Here is a 13169-nt window from a genome sequence, read left to right as displayed (position 1 = left end):
CATGGAGATACAGTAACTATTGATAAAAACACAAATCCGAGGAAAAAGAAGGAAGAGTGAAGTGTGAGGCAGATTCATTATTCAAGTGGACGGTACAAGTAAATGCTCCTGTGAGAATACCACATATCAAAGTGGTATTTGAAATAAAGTCTAAAAGCTTGCCTGAAGTACTGGAATACTAATTTAAAAACAGTGCTGCTAAGAGCAAAGAGTTGATGGTCTTCAGTAGCAATAGTACTGATTTCCTGATTGGATTACATTATTACTTTGTGTCACAAGGGAAATGACATGTCTCAAATTGCACTTCTTAGCTTGAAGGAGAAAATGTATAGTCCGTAGAACAGTCAGATTTATAACCAATTTCTGCTCTAGAAGAGGCAAAAAAAAAAAAAAAAAAAAAACAACCCAAACATTCGAATTCCAAGCATCTCATTTCTTATGATTCTGGCTCCTTCCTTTAGTTCCCCAACTCCATAATTCTTTGGCTCCACAATCTATTGATAATACCAATCTTTTCACTGTTCCTCACCTACCTCATATTTCCAGCTCCTTTCTTACACATCATCATGATCACCACAATGTATACATCAGCATCGCCCCTGCTCCTCTCTGAAGTCATTACACTCGTGTGAACATTGATCCCACTACACCATCTGTCCTCACTCTCTCCCTCTCCAAGAAAACTGTTTCACTGTGACTCTGTGTCTTGATTATTGTAGTAGCTTCCTAACTGGTTTCCTTACCATCATCCTTGCCTTTTCTATAGTCTTTCTTAACACTACAATTAATTCTTAAAAAATTCTTGACACATTTCTAAATGTTAATAAGAGTCTGTTCAGTTCAGTTACTTCTTCTTAAAACATTTAATGACTTTTGATCTCATGCAGCATAAAGGTCACTGACTTTATAATGGTCCACAAGATCCTACAAAATCTAGCTTTTTGTTATCTTATGTTCTACCACTCTCCCCTTTTCATTTTGCTGTAGCCACCCTGGTCTCCTTGCTATTTCTGAAACATGCCAGCGAGCTCCTGTCTCAAGGCCTCTGGACTTGTTCAGGCTTGCTCTCTCACTTCCTTCATGTCTTTTACACATCACTTCAGTGAGGCCTTCTTTTCTATTTACTTTATTTTACTTTTTTTTTTTTGCTTTACTTTTCTCATAGCACTTACCACTATCTGACCTGTATATATTTAGCGTATGAATTGTTTCTTGCTTCTAACTCCCACTAGCATTTAAGTTCCATGAGAGCAAGCATGTTATCTGTTTAGTTGATGTACTTACAGCGCCTCTGATGTGACTGATACACAGTGGACAAACATTTAAATTATTTATTAAATGAATAAATAAAAGAACTAAGTAAAATACATATTTTTATTTGGGCTATCTGTTGAATGGATGAAATAGGAATTATTATGTAATTTATAAATGATATTAAAACAAAAACTTTGAATAAAAAATAATTGGATTGAAATATAAACCTGAAGTTACCATAAACTTATTGTCCAAGCAGAAAGATAATGTTTTGCTTTTGAGAATTCATAATTCAGTCAACATACAAATCTGTTCTCATAATTTTACCCCTTGAGAGAAATGATCAGCAGTGTTCCATTTTCTGATGTTTAGAACATTAGAAGCTTTGCTATGAGAAAACAAACATTATCCAAAGTCAATATAAAAGTTGGAATACCCTGAATCACATATAAAAATTCAGAAACTGGAAACTTTTACAGATGTTTTCAGCTTTAAAGAATGGAAAATATTAATTTTTACTTGAATTCAAATATAATTATCTAAAGAAATCTCTATGCTATAACTTGTGAATGACCCAAGTGCTAATTAAATCTCATATTTTAAATGTATCAATGCTTAAATATATTAAATGTACTTAAAGGTATACTTCTAAAAAGTTGAAACAAAAAATTTTAAGTTTTATCAAAGAAAAACAATTTGATTAAAAAAGATAAATGAAATAAACTTAGATAAAGTAAGGCAAGGGGGAGAAACTATTTAAAAGACATCATCTGTTCTAAAAATTTCTATTTTGGTACAATGAATCATATACAGCATTACTTAGACTTAAGAATTTAAATAAGACATCAGAAACCAAAAATGTTAGTTCATAGAAACACTCACCTACAACACCATTCAATACGACCTTCGCCCTCACAAGTTTTTGCCCAATGATTATCTGCCAAATTTTTCATTGCAACAGCATATTCACAAAGAGTTTCCTCATCCTCACAATGTTCTCTCCAGATCTTATCAAAATCTCCCACTAAAAACAAGGAAAAAAAAAAGTTTACTTAAAATATGTCAAGCTCTTAAGTTTCAGCATAATCTAAAATTATTAAAGATGAGTGTAAACAAAGTTATGAAGCAAAATTTCATGAAGTTTAAACTTTATAAATTTTGAAGCTCTTTTATGCAAATAGATTCACCATTTTAACCATGATGGTTTGATAAGCAAATAAAATTTACCATTTTAAACAGATTTGTGACACTAGATCTCTACATATTTATCAGTGTCCTGTATTAAAAAAGGTTGATTGGTGAGATGACAACATATATTAGCATGCAAGTTAAATGTTTGCATTGATATACTTAGATTTGCTCTAGGAATACTACACTTTAAAAAATTATAATCCTAGGGCAAAATGTTGCTAGAGAAATTACCCTGGAAACCTCTCCAAAATTTTAAGTCTATATAAGATGAATAAAAATTGTAAGGTGACTACATTATCTGGCCACAGCATTACTTCCATCTACTACCTTTTTTCTTTTTAATTAAATTAGTGATCACATTTAACATGAAATTTGAAAAATCAATGTGAGTTCTAACAAAGGTATGAAAATGCCACAGCCAAATAAATAACATTAAAACAATTACAAAGGTAAAAAAGTAAACAAAAATTATCAGTGTGGCTTCAATCAATGCTCTTAGACATAATTTAGGTTCTCTCGCCATGTGCTCAAGTCCAGGCAATTGTTTAGTGACACAATAAACTTAGAAACATAAATATGACAACCAAATCTGGGGGGTGATAATTATATTACGTTCTTTCCCCAGGTGAGACAATCAGTTTCAGTAAGACTTGGGCTATTTTAAATAGAAAAGGAATTATAACAACTCAAATTTAACAGTACTTATCTATTAAAAATTTGCAAACCTTTATTGGTTACTTTAAGCACCCAGTTCAGCATGTACAGAGTTGAAAACCAAACTATTATCCTTCTAGTTTGACCAATACAAGAAAAAGCAATTAAGGGTACAAACATGCCCTCACACACACACTGCTCAGTTAAGATGAATGTTTATCAGTCTCAAACTTGGTCTGAATACTCCTTTTAAACCCACAAAGGATGAAAAGCTGTCTCTTTTTTGTGTATGATTATGCTCTTATATAGTAATATTTTCATTAATCACTAATACTTGTGTAGTAATAGGACTCTCATTTGTTATATAGCAAACTGGCAAAAACTGGCCATTAGAAACAAGCAGGCAAACAAATTTTTCTAAATTCTCCAAGAAAAACTCTCCAGTTTTAGTAACATCTTTCAGATGTACTTATTTATTAAGTCTCTAAGTAGGACTACAGGAAGTAAAGTCTTTGAAACAAATATACTGATTAATGATTCTTCAATATATCTATTATGTTCATAAAACTATTCCTGACTTTACTCATCAGATTTAATGCCAAATGGTTCATTAAGGTACAGAATCATTTTCAAGATGCTTTATCGTTACTTGAAATGGATATTGTCAATTCTTTTTCAATAATACAAGAGACGACTCTACATGCGGACATCACCAAATGGACAATACTGAAACCAGACTGATTACATTCTTTGCAGCAGAAGCTGGAGAAGCTCTGTATAGTCAGCAAAAAAAGACCTGGAGCTGACTGTGGCTCAGATAATTAGCTCCTTATAGCAGAATTCAGGCTTAAACTAAAGAAAGTGGGGAAAACCATTAGGCCATTCAGATATGGCCTAAATCAAATCCCTTATGATTATACAGTGGAGGTGACAAATAGATTCAAGGGACTAGATCTGATAGACAGAGTGCCTGAAGAACTATGGACAGAGGTTCATAACACTGTATAGGAGACAGTGACCAAAACCATACCAAAGAAAAAGAAATGCTAAAGGGCAAAGTGGTTGTCTGAGGCAGCCTTACAAATAGCTGAAGAGAAAGAGAAGCAAAAAGCAAGGGAAAGAGAAAGATATATCCAACTGAATGCAGAGTTCCACAGAACAGCAAGAAGAGATAATAAAGCCTTCTTCAATGAAAAATGCAAAGAAATAGAGGAAAACAAAAGAATGGGAAAGACTAGAGATCTTTTCAAGAAAACTGGAGGTATCAAAGGAACAGTTCATGCAAGGATGGGCACGATAAAGGACAGAAACAGTAAGGACTTAACAGATCCAGGAGAGATTAAGAAGAGGTGGCAAGAATACACAGAACTGTACAAAAAAGGTCTTAGTGACCTGAATAACCAAGATGGTGTGGTCAACTCACCTAGAGCCAGACATCCTGGAGTGTAGAGTCAAGTAGACCTTAGGAAACATTACTATGAACAAAGCTAGTGGAGGTGATGAAATTCCAGCTGAGCTATTTCAAATCCTAAAAGATGATGCTGTTAGAGTATTGCACTCAATGTCAGCAAATTCAGAAAACCCAGCAGTGGCCACAGGACTGGAAAAGGTCAGTTTTCACCCCAATCCCAAAGAAGGGTAGTGCTAAAGAATGTACAACCCACTGGACAATTGTGTTCACTTCCCATGCAGGTAAGGTTATGTTCAAAATCCTTCAAGTTAGGCTCTCACTGTACTTGAACTGAGAACTTTCAGATGTAAAAGCTGGATTTAGAAAAGGCAGAGGTACCAGAGGTCAAATTGCTAACATTCACTGGATCATAAAGCAAGGAAATTCCAGAAAAACATCTACTTTTGCTTCATTGACTGCATGAAAGCCTTTGATTGTGTGGATTACAACAAACTGTGGCAAATTCTTCAAGAGATGGGAATACTAGACCATTTTACCTGTCTCCTGAGAAATCTGTATGTGGATCAAGAAGCAACACTTAGAACTGGACATGGAACAACTGACTGCTTCAAAACTGGGAAAGGAGTACAGCAAGGCTGTATATTCTCACCCTGTTTATTTAACTCACATGCAGAGTACATCATGCGAAATGCTGGGCTGGACAAGTTATAAGCTGGAATCAAGACTCCTGGGAGAAATGTCAACCACCTCAGATATGCAGATAAAACCACTCTAATGGCAGAAAATGAAGAGGAACTAAAGAGCCTCTTGATGAGGGTGAAAGAAGAGACTGAAAAAGCTGGCTTAAAACTCAACATTCAAAAAACTAAAATCATGGCATCTGGTCCCATCACTTCACAGCAAATAGAAGGGGAAAAAGTGGAAGCAGTGACAGATATTCTTTTCTTGGGCTCCAAAATCACTGCAGATAATGACTGTAGCCATGAAATTAGAAGATGCTTGCTTCTTGGAAGGAAAGCTATGACAACGCCAGATAGCATATTTAAAAGTAAAGACGTCACTTTGCCAACAAAGGTCCATATAGTCAAAGCTATGGTTTTTCCAGTAGTCATGTATGGATGTGAGAGCTGGACCATAAAGAAGGCTGAGCACTGAAGAATTGATGGTTTTGAACCCTGGTGCTGGAGAAGACTCTTGAGAGTTCCTTGGACAGCAAGGAGATCAAACCAGTCAGTCCTAAAGGAAATCAACCCTGAATACTCATTGAAAAGACTGATGCTGAAGCTGAAGCTCCAATACTTTGGCCACCTGATACGATGAGCCAATTCATTGGAAAAGCCTCTGATGCTGGGAAAGACTGAAGCAAAAGGAGAAGGGAGCAGCAGAGGATGAGATGGTTAGATAGCATCACTGACTCAATGGACATAAGTTTGAGCAAACTCGGGAGATGGTGAAGAATAGGGAAGCCTGGCATGCTGCCATGGGTTCCAAAGAGTCAGACGTGACTTATCAACTAAACAACAATTATCAATTCTAAAAGACCCTTTGTTTGAACATGTAAGCTTCACTGTCCTATGTAATGTATATATTACAAGTAAATACATAAACTTACTATATTTTCTGGTAATAGAAGTCCATTCAAACAAAGGTTCTATGATCATATATGTTTGGGAAAACCTGTTTAACCTAGATAGCATATTTAAAAGCAGAGACATTACTTTGCCAACAAAGGTTCGTCTAGTCAAGGCTATGGTTTTTCCTGTGGTCATGTATGGGTGTGAGAGTTGGACTGTGAAGAAGGCTGAGTGCCAAAGAATTGATGCTTTTGCACTGTGGTGTTGGAGAAGACTCTTGAGAGTCCTTTGGACTGCAAGGAGATCCAACCAGTCCATCCTAAAGGAGATCAGTCCTGGGTGTTCTTTGGAAGGAATGATGCTAAAGCTGAAACTTCAGTACTTTGGCCACCTCATGCAAAGAGTTGACTCATTGGAAAAGACTCTGATGCTGGGAGGGATTGGGGACAGGAGAAGGGGACGACAGAGGATGAGATGGCTGGATGGCATCACTGACTCGATGGACCTGAGTCTGAGTGACTCCAGGAGTTGGTGATGGACAGGGAGGCCTGGCGTGCTGCGATTCATGAGGTTGCAAAGAGTCGGACACGACTGAGCGACTGAACTGAACTGATGTTTAACTTAAAAAGATTTCCTTTTTTCAAGACTTAGTTTAGATTCTACAAAAGGTACAACTAAGAGAGCCCTAGGAGACAGGAGTGAGGGAGTTGCGGAGAACAAGTTAAGAGAGGAGAAAATGCTAATACAAGGATGCACTGTTGAGGCTGCTGCTGTGGACAACACAGAAGCATAGAGTGTGCCTCAGGAATTGTGCACCCAAAGGATGGGAGGCTAGAGCATTTATTTTACAGTTACTATCCCCCGTTAATTAAGAGTTGCTAACAATCTGTACTTCTACTCTACACTAAGGCACTGAAAAAGGGCATGCCCTCAGTGGGCTCCAGCAGTTTTGGAAAAAGCCGAAAAGCAGAAAAGAAAGCAGCATTTAAATAGGGATTCTGTCACGGCTAGTCCCTCTGAGCTCACAGTATCTGACCACCACACTCGAGGATCAATGTTATGTTACATGCATGAACCACCAAAGGCATCTACTATAAATTCTCTGAGTCCTTACTATGTCATTGTATACTGTGAAACTATATTCAAAATTCTCTTTAAATGCTGACAATTTTTTATGAAGTTTTAAGGCTTACAATTAATATTTGCTCTACTAAAATTTTGAGGAAGGATTCAAATTTGTCTGTAAGCCTATAAACTCAAACTGTTTGCAAACTTCAATTTAATGTTTTCACTAACATTTAAGAATCTCCAGATTCTCCAAGTATGCTGATACTGAGAATAACATGATTAATAGTTAGTACATTTAATATATAACCGAGACTAAATGCAATTATACATACTTTTCATTTTCTTTAACAGATTTGCTGAAAAAGTACTCTATGTTAAATACTACAGAGAATAATAAAGTTAATGAGCAAGCACTGGCATCAAACAAAAGGGAGAAGACATGTAATAAAATGTGGTATCTGTTCTCATAGAGATATAAACCTGACATATTCCCTATGGTTCACATAAGCCATTCCAGACCCAGAAGTTTTAAATCATGTATTTATTCAAGTTACCAAACCCCAACTACCAGGTATAACACTATGTTGCATGTCTGGTGGTTACAAAGTTGAACAAAAAACATAGTTAGCCTTCAGTTACTAGAAAATTCCACTTTCCAGAATACCCATGAAAACTTATTTTTATTTATTTATTTATTATTATTATTTTACTTTACAATATTGTATTGGTTTTGCCATACATCAACATGCATCTGCCACGGGTGTACACGTGTTCCCCATCCTGAACCCCCTTCCCATCTCCCTCCCCATACCATCCCTCTGGGTCATCCCAGTGCACCAGCCCCAAGCTTCCTGTATCCTGCATCGAACCTGGACTGGCGATTCATTTCTTATATGATGTTGTACATGTTTTAATGCCATTCTCCCAAATCATCCCACCCCGCCCCCAGAGTCCAAAAGGCTATTCTATACATCTGTGTCTCTTTTGCTGTCTTGCATACAGGGTTGTCGTTACCATCTTTCTAAATTCCATATATATGTGTTAGTATACTGTATTGGTTTTTCTTTCTGGCTTACTTCACTCTGTATAATAGGCTCCAGTTTCATCCACCTCATTAGAACTGATTCAAATGTATTCTTTTTAATGGCTGAGTAATACTCCATTGTGTATATGTACCACAGCTTTCTTAGCCATTCATCTGCTGATGGACATCTAGGTTGCTTCCATGTCCTGGCTTTTATAAACAGTGCTGCGATGAACATTGGGGTACATGTGTCTCTTTCAATTCTGGTTTCCTCAGTGTGTATGTCCAGCAGTGGGATTGCTGGGTCGTATGGCAGTTCTATTTCCAGTTTTTTAAGGAATCTCCACACTGTTCTCCATAGTGGCTGTCCTAGTTTGCATTCCCACCAACAGTGTAAGAGGGTTCCCTTTTCTCCACACCCTCTCCAGCATTTATTGCTTGTAGACTTTTAGATCGCAGCCATTCTGACTGACACGAAATGGTACCTCATTGTGATTTTGATTTGCATTTCTCTGATAATGAGTGATGTTGAGCATCTTTTCATGTGTTTGTTAACCATCTGTATGTCTTCTTTGGAGAAATGTCTATTTAGTTCTTTGGCCCATTTATTGATTGGGTCGTTTATTTATCTGGAATTGAGCTTCAGGAGTTGCTTGTATATTTTTGAGATTAGTTGTTTGAAACTTATTTTTAAAATAAATTAATTTATTAAAAACAGAATGGGACAATTCCATGTTTTTCACAACAGCCCATGGTTTGTTTTTACACCATTCAAAATGATGCTATTTACCTTTTAAGCAGTATATTTTCAAAATAATTTATGATTTGTGTTCTAAAAGTCAAAAAAAGTTAAGGTTGACCAGTGAGCTACATATGCAGAAAAGTATGCTGAAACTCAGTTCTGAGGATTTTTTGTTGTTATTGCTACCTTTTAGTTAATATGTCAACTGGACTTCAAAGATGATCTTATTTAAAATGATAATATTTCTTTATCAAAAGGTAAATCAAGAATGAAGAACTTCCTGAGGTCTGCATCAAAGATCTACTCAACAAGAAATGCTTAAGTATTTAAGTTCAATCAATCAGTGCTTTTGGTTAATTAATAATTAGCCTAATAATGATTTTTATATACTGGCACTTGTGACAACTCAAAATCATTGTGATTAATAACCTATTTTCTTACTTATTTCTTATAGGCATCTATAAAAATCTTAGTTAAAAAGAGAGAGAGAAGGGGGGAGGGAAGGGAAGGGAAGAAAAGGGAAGAATTGCACAGAGAAATCTGGGCAATTCAAAAATTATATTTAGATGTTCTGCAGCCTAACCTGACATTAATTGTTAATAAACATTTTCTAGTCAGACTAAAATAATAAATGTAGAGAAGACATCAGTATTCATTTGTTCAAATACATCATTTTAAAATCAAGTTAAAGCTCTGCCAAATCTTTAAAGTCCCGTGATTGTCATAAAATTCTAAAATAAAGTTTGCATTAACAGGACTATTTATTATATTCTTTCTTTACATTTAGACTTTTAAAAACACTAGTTAAAACACTAATAATTCAAAACACAAGTGATGCCAACTTAAAGTTGTGAAACCAAATTCAGCATGAAAATCAATGAATCAAATTATTCTGAAACTTGATCCTACTCTCAGGATTAAACTGTAATTATTGACTAAACTCACCTTCATAAGCCTATGCCACAACTAAAGAATATTCAATATAAGTTACTTCCAATGAAAAGACAGTAACTAGGAAAAAATAGTACATTCATTAATGGATTAAAAGACAGAGTTCCATGGAATATAAGAAGGGAAAAAAAAAATCAAGCTCATAGATGCAGAGAACTGACTGGTAGTTCCCAAGGGCAGGGGGTTGGGGAGTAGGCAAAATAGGAGAAGGTCAAAAGGTGCAACCTTTCAGTTATTAAATATGTCATCAGTTCAGTTGCTCCGCTGTGTCCGACTCTTTGCAACCCCATGAATCGCAGCACGCCAGGCCTCCCTGTCTATCACCAACTCCCGGAGTTCACCCAAACTCATGTGCATCGAGTTGGTGATGCCATCCAGCCATATCCTCCTCTGTCGTCCCTTTCTCCTCCTGCCCCCAATCCCTCCCAGCATCAGGGTCTTTTCCAATGAGTCAACTCTTCGCATGAGGTGGCCAAAGTATTGGAGTTTCAGTCTCAGCATCAGTCCTTCCAGTGAACACCCAGGACTGGTCTCCTTTAGGATGGACTGGTTGGATCGCCTTGCAGTCCAAGGGACTCTCAAGAGTCTTCTCCAACACCACAATTCAAAAACATCAATTCTTCAGCATTCAGCTTTCTTCACAGTTCAACTCTCACATCCATACATGACTACTGGGAAAACCATAGCCTTGACTAGACGGACCTTTGTTGGCAAAGTAATGTCTCTGCTTTTGAATATGCTGTCTAGGTTGGTCATAACTCTCCTTCCAAGGAGTAAGCATCTTTTAATTTCATGGCTGCAGTCACCATCTGGAGTGATTTTGGAACCCCCCAAAATAAAGTCTGACACTGTTTCCCCTGCTTCCCCATCTATTTCCCATGAAGTGATGGGACCAGATGCCTTGATCTTCGTTTTCTGAATGTTGAGCTTTAAGCCAACTTTTTCACTCTCCTCTTTCACTTTCATCAAGAGGCTTTTTAGTTTCTCTTCACTTTCTGCCATAAGGGTGGTGTCATCTGCATATCTGAGGTTATTGATATTTCTCCCGGCAATTTTGATTCCAGCTTGTTATTTTTGAAAAAAAGAATTCCATTTTTAGTAAAATTGAGATTAGTTTAAGATATTATTACTTTGATCGCAAAGATCTTTGTAAGAACCAAGTATAAGAAGCTAAGAAGTTATTTATTTTTGCTCTTACTCAATAACCTCAAGAACAGCTAGATTATAGGTCCAAACTTGAGTGAACCAATGGAATCTCTACACTGTCTCTTTAGAATGGATACTATTCCTTCTTTCTGAATTAACTTCTCTCATGCCATCTAGAATAGAAAATTTCTATCTTTCAAAACATAAAAGAATTCCCATACTCTTCAAGAGGGTTTACCTCCCTCCCATTGGATCTTCCCTGATGGCTCAGATAGTAAAGAATCTGCCCGCAATGCGGGAGACCTGGGTTCAATCCCCAGGTTGGGAAGATCCCCTGGAGAGGGAATGGCTACCCACTCCAGTGTTCTTGCCTGGAGAATTCCATGGACAGAGGAGCCAGGCTACAGTTCATGGGGTCGCAAAGAGTAGGTCACGACTGACCATTAACAGAATAAATGAAGTAAGCCGAAAAACTCACGACCAGGTGGAAACAAGTTCAGCAGCCATTCCAAGACATTAAAACAAAGCGATCAGGAACAGATTATTTACAAACATAGTTAAACCACACACAGACCAGCTTTCTCAGTATTTTTGAGCATTTTACATAGTAGCAAACCTAAAGATGGCACAAAAACATCTAAGATGTTTGATGTTGACGCGTTCCTGAGAATCAAAGGAACCACCTGAAAAACTTGCATATTACACCTAACGTGCTGCTACTAGTCATTTCTCTGATAAGGGAAAAAATCCAGTATTCTAATGTGCTAAAAAGGTTGGATCTTTCATATACAATGTTATTAACAGAAATACAGGAAGCAAAGGGGGCAAAAAAAAAAAAAAAGATAAAGAACAAAAGCTTCAGCAATCCTATTACTGAAGAAGAAAGACACTATAGAACAGTCTAGATAGAAATTCCAGGAACCATTCAATCTTCAACACCCTTAAATGCATCCAGGTGGTAGTTACAATTACACCTTTTATCTTTAAAAGTATGTATTTAACACAAATAATGCTTTCTATATGCCAGATACTGTTTAAGTACCTTACAAATATTAACTCATTTAATTCTAATACCAACCCATTTTGACCGATATTTTACTTTACAGACAAGGAAACTGAAGTACAGAAAGATTAAGTAACCCTCTCAAAGGTACACATCAAACCTGGCAGTCAAGTGCCAAAGTCCATGCTCCTCACCACTGTACCACCTTGCTTCTCATAATGAGTTTCTAATTTATGAACTTTCATGGATATGAACAAAGCTTTGCACTAAAGCAAAGTACACTGACTCTACTAGCCACAAACAAATGGTCTTTTGTCAGTCAAATGCAATTACTTAGTCTCTGGGTGGTAATGATTTAGCCTCTGCAACTGCATTATTTGTTAGATTCCTGGCAGCGATTTCAACTCTGGCTGCACAATAGTTTCACCTAGACATTTCATTTAATTGGTCTGAAGTGGGAACTGGTCATTTATTTTACTGCTCCCCAGATGAATCCACTGTGCAGCCATGGCTTAAAAACAAGGGTTTATGGCAAGACTGTAAACTCAAAAGCCTGGTGAAATAATATATAGAGCAACTGAGGCTTGGGGCAAACTGAAGAGCCAAATTTAATTCAAAAACAAAACACTGTATGGATAAAAATTCACATTTATAAATATAATTTGACCCATGGTGCATTTTCTGTTTCTTATTACAAACATATTTATGATGAAAAGTTAATTCAAACTGTAAACACTGAATACACCCTATACAAGAGATGGAAAGAATTAAGAAAAGTTAGAATCAGTATCTGTTATTCCCCTGTGAAACAACTTTACCTAAATGCATATCACCACACAGATTCCATTTAGTGTAAACAAAGGACTTATGGAGAGTCTTCTGGGACTTAATTTTTATGTAACTGGGAATAGGAACTTCCATATATATAGAGGAATTTCTGTATAAATGAGAATAAGTAATACTCAGATGTCCCTGTAAAGGCATGGGGTTCTAAAATAACCTGTGCAATGAGCATCAGTGATTCTACATATAAAGCACAATAAATTAGTACAGTTTACATCAGTGGTTCTCAGATGTTTAGATTTTAAAACCAGCACAAACTTCACCTCAAAAATTTAGGAAATGAATATTGGGGTTGAAAAATTTTGTGT

At 36.4% G+C, this 13169-nt stretch overlaps 1 protein-coding gene across 2 annotated transcripts in view; it reads right to left on the bottom strand.

The window, feature by feature from the left end:
- Positions 1–13169, bottom strand: part of BMT2 (base methyltransferase of 25S rRNA 2 homolog) — a 91969-nt gene that overhangs the window by 71778 nt on the left and 7022 nt on the right. The window contains exons 1-2 of one of the 2 annotated variants that reach the window (XM_055590337.1): positions 2137–2224; positions 534–1642 (exon numbers count right to left, since the gene is read on the bottom strand). In XM_055590337.1, the coding sequence (XP_055446312.1) occupies positions 534–619 (86 nt within the window). In that variant the 5' untranslated portion in view covers positions 620–1642; positions 2137–2224. Of the gene's footprint in view, positions 1–533; positions 1643–2136; positions 2279–13169 lie in introns of those variants that run through there. The other variant, XM_055590336.1, reaches the window with a different exon arrangement.

This window comes from Bubalus kerabau, chromosome 8, assembly GCF_029407905.1.
Source record: "Bubalus kerabau isolate K-KA32 ecotype Philippines breed swamp buffalo chromosome 8, PCC_UOA_SB_1v2, whole genome shotgun sequence".
NCBI classification, from domain to species: Eukaryota; Metazoa; Chordata; class Mammalia; order Artiodactyla; family Bovidae; genus Bubalus; species Bubalus kerabau.
The sequence above is the reverse complement of the archived record's forward strand: the minus strand, read 5'-3'. Positions and strand labels throughout refer to the sequence as shown.